Source organism: Gymnodraco acuticeps, unplaced genomic scaffold, assembly GCF_902827175.1.
Source record: "Gymnodraco acuticeps unplaced genomic scaffold, fGymAcu1.1, whole genome shotgun sequence".
Classification (NCBI taxonomy): domain Eukaryota; kingdom Metazoa; phylum Chordata; class Actinopteri; order Perciformes; family Bathydraconidae; genus Gymnodraco; species Gymnodraco acuticeps.
The window spans coordinates 3,085,190-3,100,254 of record NW_022990502.1 but is presented as its reverse complement, the minus strand read 5'-3'; the positions used below and the strand labels follow the sequence as shown (position 1 = coordinate 3,100,254).

Below are 15,065 nucleotides of genomic sequence, written 5' to 3'. Positions count from 1 at the left end.
GGGTAAAATAAATTCAGCAGAGACACATAATGGCTACAAAGAGACACAACATGACCATGATATGACTGCGCGAGAACAAAGAGCCCAAACACAAAGTAGTTCTGAGAAGATAAACAATACAAATAATTCACACAGCTCAAGTGTGTGTGTCCGGTTCTTATAGATGCTGGGGCCTTTTGCATGTCTGCTCCAAGGACCCATTGTCTCATTATCAGCCTGCGGTGCTGTGGCAGTGAACACGTCTGTGTCTCTGGTCAGAGGGCAGCAGGGGGAGCTGCTGGGTGCATGTCGTCTCAGTAGATGAGAACCAATGATGTTCTGGACTGTTTGAATCACACACTACAGAGATCAAGTGTTTGGGGGGTTATTAAGGTAGATCATCTGCGAATACATATTAGGATGCAATCAAAGGGCAAATCGTAATGGATTTACATACATCTGTTTATTGCCCCAATAAACACCTCCACATCTCCTGTGAGCTTTTTCCTGATGAATAGGAATAGTAGCACTGAACAGATTGCAACAGCTGCATCTGGGTATTTCTAAGTATGGATTCGAGTCAAAGGTCAAGCATAACCTTTCACCCACAGTGTCATGCACACACCACGTATAGACCTGGTTTAGGAGCTTTCCAAATCTACAAGAACACTAACTAAAACACATTTAAAATAATTCACAATGAGGTCATGTGAGCGGTCTTATCTTTCTGGCTATCTGTTAGCATGAGGTGCAGGGACAGTATTGCTCAACCATGCTGGGGCTGCCTTCAGATCAATACATTACACTGTCACGCTAGCAGCGACAGTTAACAAAGTTTAATTTGTTTTTAACTCTTCTCTCTTCCACTGAGCTGTGGCAGTTCTCTTCCTCTGAGTTATGCTTACGGTCATGTTTCCAGCAGGTCAAAAGTCAGATACAGATATGGATTGACAAATCAAACCCTATTTTGAGTGTGAGATAAGGCAGTCAATATGAGCTGATGGTGGAGAGGTGAGGAGGACAGACTTTGGACCCACTTCACTTCTTCGACTTCTTCTCCACCGGCTGCAGCCTCGGTTTTTATTTCTCTTCTCTCATGAACAACATGAAGGTTGATTTTGCCCCCCTGGAAATCCCCCTGCAGAGGAGACTGCAGACGGCTGCCGTGGCGCAGTGGATCTTCTCCTTCATTGGCCTGGGTGAGTGCATGTTTAAATGTGTGCCTAACATATGGCAACCCAGTCTCATGGCATTTCGTGTTCACCAACACGAATTTTAATCTATTGATATACTGATAGTAACAGACTGCTAATCAAATAAACAACTCCATTTTGTTTCTTTACAGTAAGTGTTAAAAGATGTTGTTTCTTGTAAAGTGTTAGTTAATGTGAGTGTTAGAGAACTGTTGTCACATTTGCATGAACTGCTGGATGGCCAGAAGAGGGAGCTAGTTTGAGTTTGTTCTAAAACCAGTTGCTATAGTGGTGCTGTGATGATCTGTATCTGTAGGCTGACACGGAAGTTAGCATCACAAGGCTTACCTTAACAAAAAGCATTGGGATTTTTTCATTGGATTTTAGAATATTGCCGGAAAAAATATCTGTGGCAAAGTTCATTTTACTAGCCCTAACCTACACCACCTTTTTATAGTTGAATTAAAGCCTAAATGCAAATCGCAAGAAGTAGGCTAGCTCAATCGTACTAACAAACTATCACAGTTGCATGACATCACATCACAAGGTGGATAATGTTGGGCGCGATGATTTTTAGGGGCTCCTCTAGATACTTGTTAGCAACAGCCATTTTAAAAACACCAGTGGGGTATTTGCTGACGTATTGTTTCTCGTAGAACAACTCGTAGAAAAACAAGAACCTTCTATAAGCTTGTGTTAAACACAGACCTTATTTAATGAATTTAACAAAAAACTGATTCAAATAACCATTGACTGCAAGTCAAGGGAACCCAGAATTGCTAAAATGCTAACTAATTTCCGGTTTTAGGAATCATTCCTGCAGAACTCTATTTCATGTGGATGCATCAATATCTCCACACAGATCTGAAAGATATACAGTTCTGGAAAAAGTTAAGACTCCACTGCAGTTATCAGTTTCTCTGGTTTTTAATATTTATAGGTATATGTTTGAGTAGAATGCACTTTTCTACAAACTACTGACAACATTTCTCTGTGTTGGAATTCAACAGACACTGGAATGGAATGGCTGCCATACATGTAGAGATTGAGATTTTAGAAACATTTGCAGTGGTCTCTTTTTTTCTTCTTCTTCAGAGCATTATATTGTATAGCTACCATGTTCCAGATGTTTTTATTTGGAATTGATTGTACATACAATATTTTTTCACAAGCCATGGTGATACAGCAGGTGTTTTTCTGGTGACTTGTATGGGCAAAATAAGGGGATGCACAGCTCCACCCAACACTTTTCTATTTGAATACATGCAGATAATCTCATCACTGGCATCCAGAAAATTACCTGATCATGATCATTTAAAGGTATAGATAGATACAAGGGTGTTTGGCAACTCTACATAGACTGTGTGCATCCAGATAAACCACAGGTATCAATGAAAAACTTTACATCATCGAAAAATTCTAAGAACCTAATACCACAGGACAGTAACCACAAAAACCATTGATGTCCTCTCAAGCAGAACTGAACACTATTGACACCAGCTATTCATAACATGCTTATTCCAGCTAATATGATCTCAACAATCTATACATGTGTTTTGCACTCACAGTACTGTGAGATAATGCTGCTCACGCCCCTCCTCTCTCCTCAGCTCCCCTCTGCATCTTTATCTTCTTCTACCTGCTGTTCACTCGCTTCTGGCTGATCAGTGTGCTGTACACCGTCTGGTGGTTCTATGACTATGACACCCCAGCACGTGGGGGCCAGAGGGTGCCCTTTGTGTGTGGCCTTAAAATGTGGGACTACATGCGAGATTACTTCCCCATCAAGGTGAGAGACAACCTGAAGAAATCCCTTTCACAAGGCCTACATGTCAATCACTGCTTCTGCTGTGTATGCACATACCTGCCTTTAAGCAGCCCTTTAGTTCTGTTCATTGTGAGGGCTTCATCTCTGCAGGTCAGAGAACAAGGACATCACGACCTCTCACTGCCAGTTTATTTTATCTTTGATCTCCACCTACATGTGAGCAGCGGCCCCTTATCTCTGTCCTTGGCAGCACATGTAGGAGGCTCCAGCTCTGTGCAGTCATGTGGCCTACTGTATACACACATATAGCCCCCCCAGGACAGGTAAACATTATAGTTGTCAGATTAAACACAGTGCTGTCTACGTGTATTTGACTAGTGTTTGTCAGAGACTCTGTCAATAGACTAATGGACTCTGAGATACTGTAGGCTACTGCAGGACAGGACTGTGCTGCAGACTGCACGAGATGCACAGCCAGATGATGTTCATTGGGATTATTATCACTGTATTCAACTGTTATATACTCTGCTGATCATTAGAAAGAATAGTATGAGACTTTATTCACTGTCTTGCTGTCAGTATCAGATTGACACCACTCCAATATCTGGTTTAGCATAGTTTAGCATGACGTCTGTAAGCAGGTGTTAGCAGCTATTATGTTTTGGTTATTACAGTTGTATGGGGTTGTGTGCAGGACTGGGTTTTTGCCATGCAATAATCAAGAATTGCCTTTTAACTTAAGGGTGAAAAAAATACTGTAACATATCACCGGGAAAGAAGCAGTGCAGCACATAACCCCCTAGTAAACCACAACGTGTTGTGTTTTGTCACTTCAGTTTTTTAATGGATTAAACAAAAAATAATTTGTAAGGTTGAAAGCACTTGTCTGTACTTTTGTCACCTTTGGACAGAGCCAGGTTAGCTGTTTCCACCTGTCTCTGGACTTTATGCTAAGCTATGGTAAGCATGACATTGCTCCTGCTTCATATTTGACACACAGACATAGGAGGAGTAATGTCATCAATTGTTCAGTAGAAAGCAGTGCATTTTCTAAAATGTCAAACCTTTCCTTACATCTAGTTGCAGAACAGTGTACTTCCAGCAGTTATTTTTACAGATTTACTCTGGCTGCTTTCCAGATGCTGCTGCAAAGTACAGAGGTATTAGGTAGTAGAATCAGTACTCGAGTTGAGGGGGGATGAGGGGGGATAGTATCCCCCCTGAAATAAAAACGGTCAAAATCATCCCCCTTCTAAAACTGCCATCCCCCCTTTCCATCCCTTATGTAATTGTATCAATGAACGTGGCACTGGTATTACTGCTATTTCAACATTAATTGTGCGCATTTTGAGTAAAATACTGTGAGCGAGGGAGCACGCACACACGCAATGACATTTTTACCAAGTCACTGACGCTATACTATGCGAGTGCCCTAGAGGGCACCAGAGCGCCGTGATGCGCCTGTTTGATCGATGCCAGAAGCGCAGGTAACGGTCATCACAATGGCCAAGCAACCAGGAGGACAACGCGATCTGAGGGACTTCATATTTAAAAATATTAAAAATAACATTTCAGGTAAGTCAAGAGTCAGTAATCTTAGTCATTACTCATTACTTTACTCACCAAAGGTGGAATCTATGGACATAAGCAGCAATAACAACTTAGTTAGGAGTTTAGCTACGTTTTTCTCTTGTGTTACAGTAGCTAGCTGGTAAGACTCAAAACTGTTGATGAAATGATACCACCAGCACCAGAAGAGCTGAAACCCCTCCTTCAAGCAGTGAACACTCTGGTCATCTCCACAGCTGAGTGTAAACGTGGGTTTAGTCAGATGAACATTTTAACCACAACTAGAAGCTCCCTAGAGGTAAAAAGCATGTCAGCCTTGCTTTTCATCAAGTGTATTGGCCCTCTACTGAACAAGTTCAGACCAGAGGTATGTCAAGTTCAACTTGGCTTCAAAGCCATTGCTTAGCTAACAATCCGAAAGCAAGAGCCAGAAAAATTGAGACCAAGAAGCATGATTATGAAAATCTTTGGAAACTTCTATGAGATGGGGGAGAGTGGAGTAGGCAGCCATTGACAACATTGGTCCTATTTAGTATTATCTGTATAATCTTTTAATATATTTTCATATTTCGTAAACAATTTCAATTTGCAATTAATGCCCTGTTCCTAAAAAATGTCATGAATAATTTACATAATGATTTAATTAATTACGATACAAATGTAACCCTTTAGATACCAGTTTTGATCGTATACCAGTAACTGCTCTTTTGAAAAAATACACTATAATTCAATATTCTAAAAGCTATTTTGACTTTATTATTAGTATAATCAGTTGATCCATCTGAATAATAAATGAGGGACTGTTAACCTACAAGATTTGTACCATAGACTTCCATTATAACCACATTTTTGTATTCCCTCCCCCCCTTTAAATTAAAGTGAAACAAATATTTTGCCCTAATTGTCCTCTGCATTTGACCCTAAATGTTATTCTACTCTAATTCTGAGGTGCCTTGGTCAAGAGCAATGAAAGGAGTATCTGAACATCCATAACATGCATGTTGTTTTAGGAGTATAATAATTATCTTTATGCTGGTAGGTCTCCCACCCTCGGCGGGTTATCAGCACAAATTATGTCCCCATATGATCAAATCCACCATCCCCCCTGATTTTTGTTTACAACTTGAGTACTGAGTAGAATAGTTACAATACTGAAGGCTGCAAATGGATGATCAGTTTCATACATTCGTGTCTATAAACTGCAAACTCTCTTCCGTACAAAAATAAATAAATGTTCTATACAAGGAGAGTTAAGTTGGCATGCTTTCAGAACAGTGCTTTCAATGGGACATTGCGAACACCCTCATATAGCTCTGACCAACACACCTGACTGACTGTGCCCTCTAGTGGGCATTGATGAGAAGTGCATACATATAAGATGTACTTTATTGATCCCAATTTGGGAAATGTTTGAATGATGATGATTTGAAGCACATTTCATCACAGGATTGTATCTAAAAATCGACAGTAGTGTGATGTTGGGTGTGTGCATTTTGATTGATGAATAATAACTGTAGAATCAGACAGAACTGAAGGTAAGAACATCAAGCACAGTGTGCCTCTAGCAGGACTTACACTTTGGACCGTGCTGATAAGAGTGCAACTACATTAGTTTAACACTATTTATTTTTTGGAATCAGAAAGGGACAAAGTTCATAATTTGCTTTTGAAAATAAACTTATTTAAGAATTTAAAAGGAACATTTTCACAAGATTTCCGAGTTGTTGTGTCTCTAAAATAAAGTGGGTAATTTCCTTGTTTTTGCAAATTAGTCTTTACAACCATAAATGATAACACAGTAATCCATATTGTTTGGTTGGACAAACTGAGCTAATCAGATCCTGCATACAGCTTATGTTTTAAAGACTGCTTTATCTTATACATTTCAAACATATAATAATATAGGCAATGTCTAGATCAGGAACAATTGTAAGGCAATGCAAGTTTATTTATATAGCACTTTTCAACACAAGGCAATTCAAAGTGCTTTACAAAAAATGAAAGACATTAAGAAAATGGCATTTAAAATCAGTCATTAAAAAGAAAAGCTAATAAAAGAAACATTAAAAGAAAAATACATGGATAAAAGTTACAGTGCAGTCTAAGATATGAATAGTTCAATTAAAAGCAGCGACAAAAAGAAAAGTCTTCAGCCTGGATTTAAAAGTAGTCAGAGTTGCAGCGGACCTGCAGGTTTCTGGGAGTTTGTTCCAGATATTTGGAGCATAATAACTGAACGCTGCTTCTCCATGTTTAGTTCTGACTCTGGGGACAGAAAGCTGACCAGTCCCTGAAGACCTGAGAGATCTGGATGGTTCATCATTTAGCAGGAGGTCAGAAATGTATTTTGGGCCTAAACCATTCAGTGCTTTATAAACCAGCAGCAGTATTTTGAAATCTATTCTTTGACACACAGGAAGCCAGTGTAAAGACTTCAGAACAGGAGTGATGTGATCCACTTTCTTAGTGTTAGTGAGGACTCGAGCAGCAGCGTTCTGAATCAGCTGCAGCTTCCTAATAGATTTTTTAGTGAGACCTGTGAAGACACCATTACAGTAGTCGAGTCTACTGAAGATAAAAGCATGTACAAGTTTTTCCAAATCCTGCTGTGACATTAGTCTTTTAATCCTAGATATATTCTTTAGGTGATAGTAGGCTGATTTAGTAACTGTTTTAATGTGACTGTTGAAACTCAGGTCAGAGTCCATGACTACACCTAGATTTCTGGCTTTATCTGTTGTTTTGAACATTGCAGACTGAAGCTCAGCGCTAACTTTTATACGTTCTGCCTTGGCTCCAAAAACCATTACCTCAGTTTTATCTTTGTTTAATTGGAGAAAGTTCTGACACATCCAGTCATTAATAAAATAAAAGCCTGGACGAGGTATGATAAGGCAGTCACACCGTGAGCACCATAAACACTGCTCCATATAAGAATAAAAGTCAGGAGAACACCGATACAGAAGTGATAATACTACAATCACAGGGACATACATTTAGTGAAATTAACATTGTCATTCAGTCTTAAAAGGATACAAGATAATGGGTGGAAAATAGTCATTATATAAACATATATAATGATGGAAATTCCAAAGGAAATAAGTCAAACTAAGGCAAGTAAAGAAAAAAGGCATTTTATTATGAAATGTGTAAATACATTTGGCATTAATCTCAACGATGGACGAAGCCAGGTACAACATTTTCGTTATATATAGATATATATATATATATATATATATATATATATATATATATAGAGCCAACGATTTTTACAAAGGGAATTCTGGACATCTCTTTACATCATGTGCATTCTTACCTTGTATATCATTAAGAAACTTTCCCCAAATGATCTTTTTTTTTTAGATGACATGTTTTCAAAAATGCTTTATTATGCAAATGCTGTTTTTCTTTCGGTACATTTAGAAGAAATATACAGATGTCAATAGTAAATAATCTGAAAGAAGACATGTTATAGGAGGCAAAATAGCTCAACATCTCTAAATTGACCGGTGCAACATGAAAATACAGTATTTTGAGTATTTGAAGGTGTTGTATAACAATTAAGGAGCTAATACAGAGTAGTACAGAATATGTAACAGTTCCAGAAGAGATAGAATGGGGAAGACATCATGACGTCTTTTCACATGTTTTACCACGCTGTAAATAAAGCCAATAACATGGTGAGAGGTATTAAAGATCTCTTGTGAATGTTTATCAGTTGAAATATCACTTTGACGTTGTTCTCTCTGTAAAAATAAACACAAATAAAGTTATTACCAAGAATGAGAAGTTATGACATTCCAGGGTTTGCCCTCATTCTGACAACCCAGACCTAAAGGATCATGTATCATCTGACTGTACGCAGCATTAGGGCTGAAACAAGGACTCAATGTCAGGGTGAAGGGAGGCAGTGTCCTTTCTTTCGTTTCGATGGTGTGTCTTCGCCCACCGTTTCTAATAGCAGCATCATCAGCTCAGGCAGGCAGATCACCAGCTGACGCTCACTTCTAAAGGACAAACATTCCTGCATGCAGGGAGAGCTATCAGAGTTCACATCTGACGCTCTGCAAGAGGCCAATGAGGCTTTTCTGTTTCAAGTCAAAATGTGTACAAAAATGTTATACAATCAAATATAAATATCTAAATACACATAATACATTAAGTAAAAACGTGCAATGAAATAGAATAAAAATAGAATAATATTATTTCTAAAAACAGAAAAAGTTGAAGTAAAATGGTGCAGATAAAAGGTTAAATAAAATAAAATAGAATACAAATATGTATTCAGATATAAGAAGTTAAAATAATGTACAATACAAATATTAAAATGTACACATTGTACAATATGTAACAACAATACATACATGTATATTACTAAAATCCTGTGGTGTATTAAAATCTCCTTGTTGCTGCTCTGTGATTGGTCCGGACAGTGTTCTGTTTATCAGCACTGAGGGTCCTCATCATTAGGAACTCAGCTAACAAGTGACTCTGTGATCCAGGGCCCCCCGGGAGCAGGGGCCACAATACAAACAGAGCCACAACAACAGCAGCCTATAGTCTGATTCAGATCTACAGCAACTTGTTTGAGTGATACAAGACCAAGCATAAGAAAGAAGAGAGCAAGCAAAACAAGTACACAATAGAATCAAAGTCATTCATGAAATGTATTACGTCAACAGATTGAACATAACTGTATTAGTTTAGATGAAAGCAATAATATTAAGTTGAACCACATATTTTGTATTTAAACTTAATATGAGTTAAATCTGTTTACATAAAACATTTAATGCAATTCAGCATTTCAGTTGTTTCAGTGTGAATGTTGCCATGAGAACACTGAACATTTTTGAAACGTTGACTTAAGTAAATGTTTATGTCAGCTAATTACACACGTAAGTGTAGTAGGTTAGTTGAAAGCAATCATTTCAAGTTAAAATAAAACATATTAGGTTCAACTTATTGCTTTCAACTGACCAAATACAGTTATGTGAAATCTGTTGACATAATACATTTAATGAAAGTCAATGTTTATTTTCTTCAGAGAACAGTGAGGCGTCAAATTCAGATACAAACAGTGGAGAGAGCACATTGGGTTGTTTTTGTGTGCATAATACTTGCTTCAAAACAAAGGACAGCACACGCCTCTTGACTCTGACAGTGACCCCCACTATCCCCCCCACCGCTCTCTGGACCTGTAGGCACACACACCCTCTACAGATATATCTTACACATAGATATCTTATCTTTTACAGTTGAAGATATAGAACAATATTTATGACAAACCATGGAAATATGACATCCTTTCAAGGACTGATAACGTCAGTAAAGCCTTCAAAACATCTTCTGTGTTGAGTGCAAACATTGATCTGTTGGCTGCTGCAGTTGCATTGTGGGTAAAGCAGGCACCATGTTTTGACAAGTAAGATAAATGCATACAGCAAGAAAGATGATATCTCTGATTCTAATGCCCTGATTTTGACACAAAAAACAATTGTAGATAGTGATGTCACTGATGTAAGTATTTCAGCGCTAAATCAGTACTGTAGTTTATGGTTTTTGAATGTTTGTGTAAGTAGCCTAATTGGAGTCAAGCTATGTGAATATTGTTTACTGTTGCAAATAATGTCACTGTATATCCAGTATTCACAAGCAGAGCAGGAACAACAGAACCCCCTCACAGCAGACAGTCCTCTGCTTAATGAATCTGTAGTGATGATGAGTGTTTCTGCGGGACAGGTGAATGAACCCATGGTGTATTGATCCATTGCTGCAGATTCTACTCCTAATATCTTCCTCTGTCTGGAACTAAAGTAGGTTTCAAAGAAAATACACAAGAAAATGTATGTTCCTCAAAATGATATATAAAATACATGACTTGAATGAAAGTGACTTTCCACACCTGAAGGTACAGTGTGTGTATGAGGGGGAGTGTGTCTGACAGCTGGACACTGGGGAAATGGTCTTCCTCAAAGGGCTGACAGTGTAGTCAACTCTTTAAGGATATAAATAAATAAATAACATATTCTACATGGCTAACCTGCAAAGCATTTTCTCTGTTCCTCGCCAAGTTGGTGAAGACAGCTGATCTGGATCCGAGGCACAACTACGTCCTGGGCTTCCACCCCCACGGCGTGCTGGTGGCGGGGGCCTTCGCCAACTTCTGCACCTACGCCACGGGCTTCAGAGAGCTGTTTCCAGGCCTCACCAGCTACCTGCTCATGTTGCCCCTTTGGTTCAGGTCCCCGTTCTTCAGGAACTACATCATGTGTGCAGGTGAGGGCCAGAGACGTTTGTATTCAATCAAACCGAAGGGGTGTTCCCTTCCCTGTAGTGCTCTAGAGGTTTCAGTGCATGTAAATGGTCTGCAAAGACTATAATCCCTCTGCCCCCCCCCTGTGTGCCTGAAGCACCTCCATTGGACTCCTTTGTTTACTTCTGTAACATAATGACATCACTATGTAACACTTGCACTTCTATTGGCTAGTGTTCCGACACATCGTCGTGATAGGCTAAGGGGCGGGACATCTCTAAGCGGTTGACCAATCACAACAAAGCCAGCCAGCTAACCAATCAGAGCAGACTGGGCTCTGGTTTCAGACAGAGGGTGAAAAGAGGTGCTGCAGCACAGGCAGTATGAGAACAAGAAAGAGCTTTTTGAACATTAAAGCATGGAGACATGTCCCAGTAGACTCTACATACATGTGTATCTGACTTTATATTCAAATGAGCATAATATGTAATTGATTACTGTATTCAAACAGTGTTAGTACTGTACTTGACATACTAACAGTTTTTTTATGACATTCTTGGTTTGATCTGATTTATTTGGATCACTTCTCGTTGTCTCTTACTTCACTGCAGGTCTGATTCCTTCTGACAAAGAGAGTGCCAGCTATCCGCTCCGCAAACGAGGAGGAGGCAATGCTGTGGTAATAGCAGTGGGTGGGGCCCCAGAGGCCCTCAATGCCCACCCTGGGACCTACAATGTACTCTTGACTCAAAAGAAAGGCTTCATCAAAATGGCGATGGTACACGGGTAAGAGCAGAGAGCCCTGGGCCAAGAGGAACGTTTTCTGTTAATAGAGCTGATTCTGCGAAAGCTTTTAGGGCCTGTGAGAGGATTTGTCCATCTACTCCTTTGAGGTTTGTTGCATAACGGGCGTGGCCTCTTGAAACAGAGGCTTATTCAAGCTCCTCACATGGAATTTCCTGGGAAAGCACATAGACTGTTATGAAATCAATTCAGTTATTGAACGATAAACAGAAGTAAAAAGTAATACAATTAGTGAAATTATTTTACCAGTATATCATTCTTTTTTTTCAGTGCTCATCTGGTGCCAGTCTTCTCTTTTGGAGAAAATGAACTGTTTGATCAAGTGGAAAACAAAAGAGGAACCTGGCTTCGATGGACACAGGAGCGGCTGCAAAGCATCATGGGTATCTCCCTGCCTCTCTTCCATGCACGTGGCATATTCCAGTACTCCTTTGGTCTCATGCCCTACAGGAGACCCATCCATACAGTGGGTGAGTATACTTTGCAGATTAGTGCAGTACACACAGCAGGATCAAGGACCCAGTTAGCTTCCCTTTGCACTACAGTAGTCTATGGAGTCTGTGTCATATGTTTTTTCCAACATCGACTTTGTTTTGCCACATTTTGAGTATAAATGCTGAAGGTGAGAGACCCAAAACAGGCAATAGCACGCTGTCAAACTCCAACCACTTTATTTCCCACTGACAGACTTTGCCACTTTCTCTTGATAAGGTCACATTTGTCACAAATCAAAAATAACAAAAATTAAACAATTGTAGTGGACGTACGTTGACAGTGCAGAATTGCCTCAATACTTACCAAATCTGTACAAAACATGGTCCCAATAAGTCACTTAAACACAAAACCATTGGAAAAGAGGGTCAATATGAACCTGTAATTAAAGCATGTATTGCATTTGGCTTTACCTGGCAGGAACAAATCCAACTGCTAGTTGATGTTGGCAGAATCATCATGTTGCTGGGTTGGGAAATACATTTGGAGCGAACGTGGTTAATACTAAGTCAACAAAGTGTAATCGAAGAAATCAAACTGGTTCACCTGCAGCATTAATGCATTTAGACCGTCCTCCAGTAGCACCAAACTGACCAGACTGCTTTTTTGTAAAGTACACTGACTCTGTTTTGTCTCCTTCCTGCAGTTGGAAGGCCCATTCAGGTTCAAAGGAACGAGAAGCCAGCTACCGAGGAACTGGATGCCCTCCACCAGCTCTACATGGACGAACTCAGCAAGCTGTTTGACGAGCACAAAGAAAACTACGGCGTGGACAAGGACACACAACTGAATTTTGTCTGAACTGGACTGATATTGGAGTCAATTTAAATGTATATTTATTTGTAAAATTAAGGTAGACATGACTTTACTCTCAATTGGCCTGTAAATTAAAGATAAATCAGCTTTTGTTGGTTCTACAAGAAGACATACTGCTGTATTCGTTAATATGAGGGACCCTCATATATACCCTCAACAACCCTATACAAATGGAAAAGTGAAATAGAAATGCTTGTGTCTTCATAACTGAGACCTGGCTGTTCATTCAGATGATTTCAGGGCAGTGTGGGAAAGGGTTGGGTGACACAAGTCTTCCTCACCACCCACAGTGGGGGTTTCTGTCTGGGTTCTGGATTTAATACAGGGTCATAATGTGAATTTGGGTTGCAACATTTTTTAAAGAAACAGTCATTAATCATTTGGGGATTTTGTATCTATCCAAGTGCTATAAACAGGGAAACACCACTAAACTGAATTTCGTTATGTTTTACATATTATGCCCTTGAAACATTTAAGAAATAATTTAACATCAGAGTGTTGTAAAGTAATTTAGTGTAATTTTTGTACTTGAGCATTTTTATTTCTGTGTCCTTATGTTTGGCCAAATATTGTACTTTCTAATGCACTACATTTATGTTTGAGCTAAAGTTACTAGTTACGTTTCAGATTTTGATTTTAAATTAGAAAGGTTTTTGAAAATAAACCTGAGATTCCCAATATCTTTGGACCGAAAACAGCTGAGGTCCTTTGAAACATGAAACATGTCTTTGGGTTGTACATGTAAGCAGTTCCATCAAGAGACATTTCACTGATTGTTTTATTCAATAACCGTTTGTGGCCACATACAAATTAAACCTATCATCATGCCTTTAATGACAGATGTCTCAGTGTGTGTGTGTGTGTGTGTGTGTGTGCGTGTGTGTGTGTGAGTGTGAGTGTGTGTGTGTGTGCGCATGTATATGTGTGAGTGTGTGTGTGTGTGTGCGTGTATATGTGTGAGTGTGTGTATGTGTGTGCGTGTGTGTGTGTGTGCGCATGTATATGTGTGAGTGTGTGTGTGTGTGTGCGTGTATATGTGTGAGTGTGTGTATGTGTGTGCGTGTGTGCGTGTATATGTGTGAGTATACATTTCAATAATCTCTTCAAACCTTGGACTTCACGCTTGCCGTGTGTGTTTCTGAAGATGTGAGGGAGCTGCGCCTCAAGCTCAGTGTGTGTCTGAACTCTATTCCAAAGCCTTCATCACACCGTGGACATATATGAAATGGGAGTTTGGCTTTCATAAGGCCATCAAATGTTATTGGTATTTTTTGCATAGCCTGTACCGTTGCTACTGTAGATGCGTACATTGTCTTACTTTGAAAAACAAGAAGCAATAACAACACAACAGCATGAACTACTGTACTGCATTAGTTTGGATAGAAAACACAAAGGTTAGAGACAATTCAAAGATAAACAGAAATGTGTGTAGCAGAACTAGCCTGGCAGGGATTCTGGGAAAAAGTTAGGAAAAGGCAAGAAAAACTCTAAATAACCCATCGTAAAAGCACCATTTGTTGTTTTATATTTTGTGGTTTGTATAGATCAAAATAGGATTTTATTTTATTTTAGAGCTTCAGAGTAGCTGGTAAAAAAAGGTAAAGGTAAGCTAGGCTACCCATCTTCTGCCTCAACCTTCTGCATGCATATTTTCCAAAATGTTGAGCCATTCCTTTTCCTATTTTAGTACCTAATTTATTTCCTGTTTTTAAATTAAAATATGGTTATGACCGGCTAAGATGTGCATTCCCATCAAACATGATGCAAATTGAGCTGTGCACAAACTACTGTAGACTGATGTTATCCAACATGCTCAAAGATCATGAATACGTGCCTCATTTATTGTTTTATTAGTTCTAAATTCCACATTCAAAGTTGAGTGCCCAGTTTTGGATCATGACCAAATGATAAGACTGTCTGTGACATTTGGTCGACACTTTTTATCTCAGAGGGCAGGGTTCTGATATTTCCAAATGAAAGGACATATTGGACAATGCCCTGATGCTTTCAACTCAGTCTGGACAAGGTTAGTGTGTGTGTGTGTGTGTGTGTGTGTGTGTGTGTGTGTGTGTGTGTGTGTGTGTGTGTGTGTGTGTGTGTGTGTGTGTGTGTTGAGCTGATTAAAATGCTGACTAAAAGAAAAATACTTACTGTGATGCAAGAGAGATGAATAATTGGAAACTTCGGGACA

At 39.2% G+C, this 15,065-nt stretch overlaps 1 protein-coding gene across 1 annotated transcript; it reads left to right on the top strand.

Moving 5' to 3' along the window:
* Positions 1-808: 808 nt before the first annotated feature.
* Positions 809-13,713, top strand: mogat2 (monoacylglycerol O-acyltransferase 2). The gene is made up of 6 exons (XM_034226766.1): positions 809-1,178; positions 2,783-2,961; positions 10,581-10,785; positions 11,374-11,548; positions 11,837-12,036; positions 12,705-13,713. Exons 1-6 carry the CDS (start codon positions 1,076-1,078, stop codon positions 12,857-12,859), a joined length of 1,017 nt encoding a protein of 338 aa, XP_034082657.1. The 5' UTR covers positions 809-1,075; the 3' UTR covers positions 12,860-13,713.
* The last annotated feature ends 1,352 nt before the right edge of the window (positions 13,714-15,065 follow it).